Source organism: Verticillium alfalfae, genomic scaffold, assembly GCF_000150825.1.
Source record: "Verticillium alfalfae VaMs.102 supercont1.3 genomic scaffold, whole genome shotgun sequence".
In the NCBI taxonomy this organism is placed as follows: Eukaryota; Fungi; Ascomycota; class Sordariomycetes; order Glomerellales; family Plectosphaerellaceae; genus Verticillium; species Verticillium alfalfae.
This window is the reverse complement of record NW_003315036.1, coordinates 387,517-388,686: the sequence shown is the minus strand read 5'-3', so window position 1 is coordinate 388,686 and position 1,170 is coordinate 387,517. Positions and strand designations below refer to the sequence as shown.

The window sequence follows — 1,170 nt, the reverse complement described above, 5'->3', positions numbered from 1 at the left end:
ACATGTGGGAGATGAAGATGAAGCGGAGCTCCTTCATGATGGCTTCGTACTCCTCTGCGGGGAATGCGCGGCGGAGCTGACCAATGGTGTTCTCACCAGCGTCAAGGAGATAGCTGCCAACGCCAGGAACGCGAATGAGGGTGGACGAGACGTTGCGGTACTTGGAAGGGGCCGCTGAACCAGTGCCCAGGGGCACAATGAGGGCATCCCGGTTGGGAATGTCCTTCTCGTCCTGCTCCACGAGGTCGGTGAAGCTGGGCTCAGCCACCTTTTGCCTGGCTTCTTCCGCCAAGGCGATGACCTGCGCATCGATCTGTTCGGCCTCGTTGAGCAGAGGGAAGGGAACAATCTCAGCGTCGTTAATCTTAAAGTTGGGCAGCATGTGGGCTTTCATGCCAGTACGGCCAATTTCCACCGTCAGGCCGTCGACCTTGGGGATATCGCGGAATGTGTTGTCGAATTGGAGCACGGGGAATCGTGCAGGGTCGAGTCGGTGCAGCTTGGTAAAGAGGGCCGCATAAGACTCGTACGTGATCATGTTGGGCGAAATGTCAGCGCCCATGACGAGATGCCTGACGTGGGGCTTGCTCTTGATAAAGTCCTGGATCGAAGGGTCATCAAAGACACCCTTTCCAAAGATCCAGTAAAAGATCTGGACATTGTCGAGCAGCTCGTCCGACTGCCACTCGGGCCGTTCGAGGAAGCCAGACACGTGTTCCAGAGAGGGGATGGCCAGGACGGCAAAGCCCTGGCCCTTCATAGGCGCCTCGAGCACCATATCAGGGGTCACATCTTTGCCGTCCATGGCCTTGACCGTCTCACCGGCGGTCAGGCGCTTGAAGTCGGGCTTGGCCACGCCCAGCTCGATCGCGACCTTGGGGTTCAGCTTTCCACGACGCCCCCTGTTCTTGACAATATAGCAAAGCGACGTGTCAGACATGGTCGTGGGCGGCAGGTCGGTGACCAAGGCACTCGGCCAGGGCTTGCGAACGAGGACCGTAATGTCAGGCACAACAGCATCCCTCGTGCTCGGTGTCGGTCCGTTGTACTTCTTGATGTGGCCGTTCTCGCGGATGAAGATCTTGGCCGGCATCTGCACGTCGGCGAGCTTGGTCTCGAACAGGCCGTCCTTGCTCCAGTCCGAATTGAACATGTTCTCGACAATGTCGT

At 58.1% G+C, this 1,170-nt stretch overlaps 1 protein-coding gene across 1 annotated transcript in view; it reads right to left on the bottom strand.

Annotated features, from left to right (window-relative positions):
- VDBG_02631 (conserved hypothetical protein) overlaps window positions 1-1,170 on the bottom strand; it is a gene marked incomplete at both ends in the record, with an annotated part of 3,500 nt that overhangs the window by 789 nt on the left and 1,541 nt on the right. The window contains one exon of the mRNA XM_003006446.1: window positions 3-1,129. Within this exon, the coding sequence (XP_003006492.1) occupies window positions 3-1,129 (1,127 nt within the window). The remainder of the gene's footprint in view (window positions 1-2; window positions 1,130-1,170) is intronic.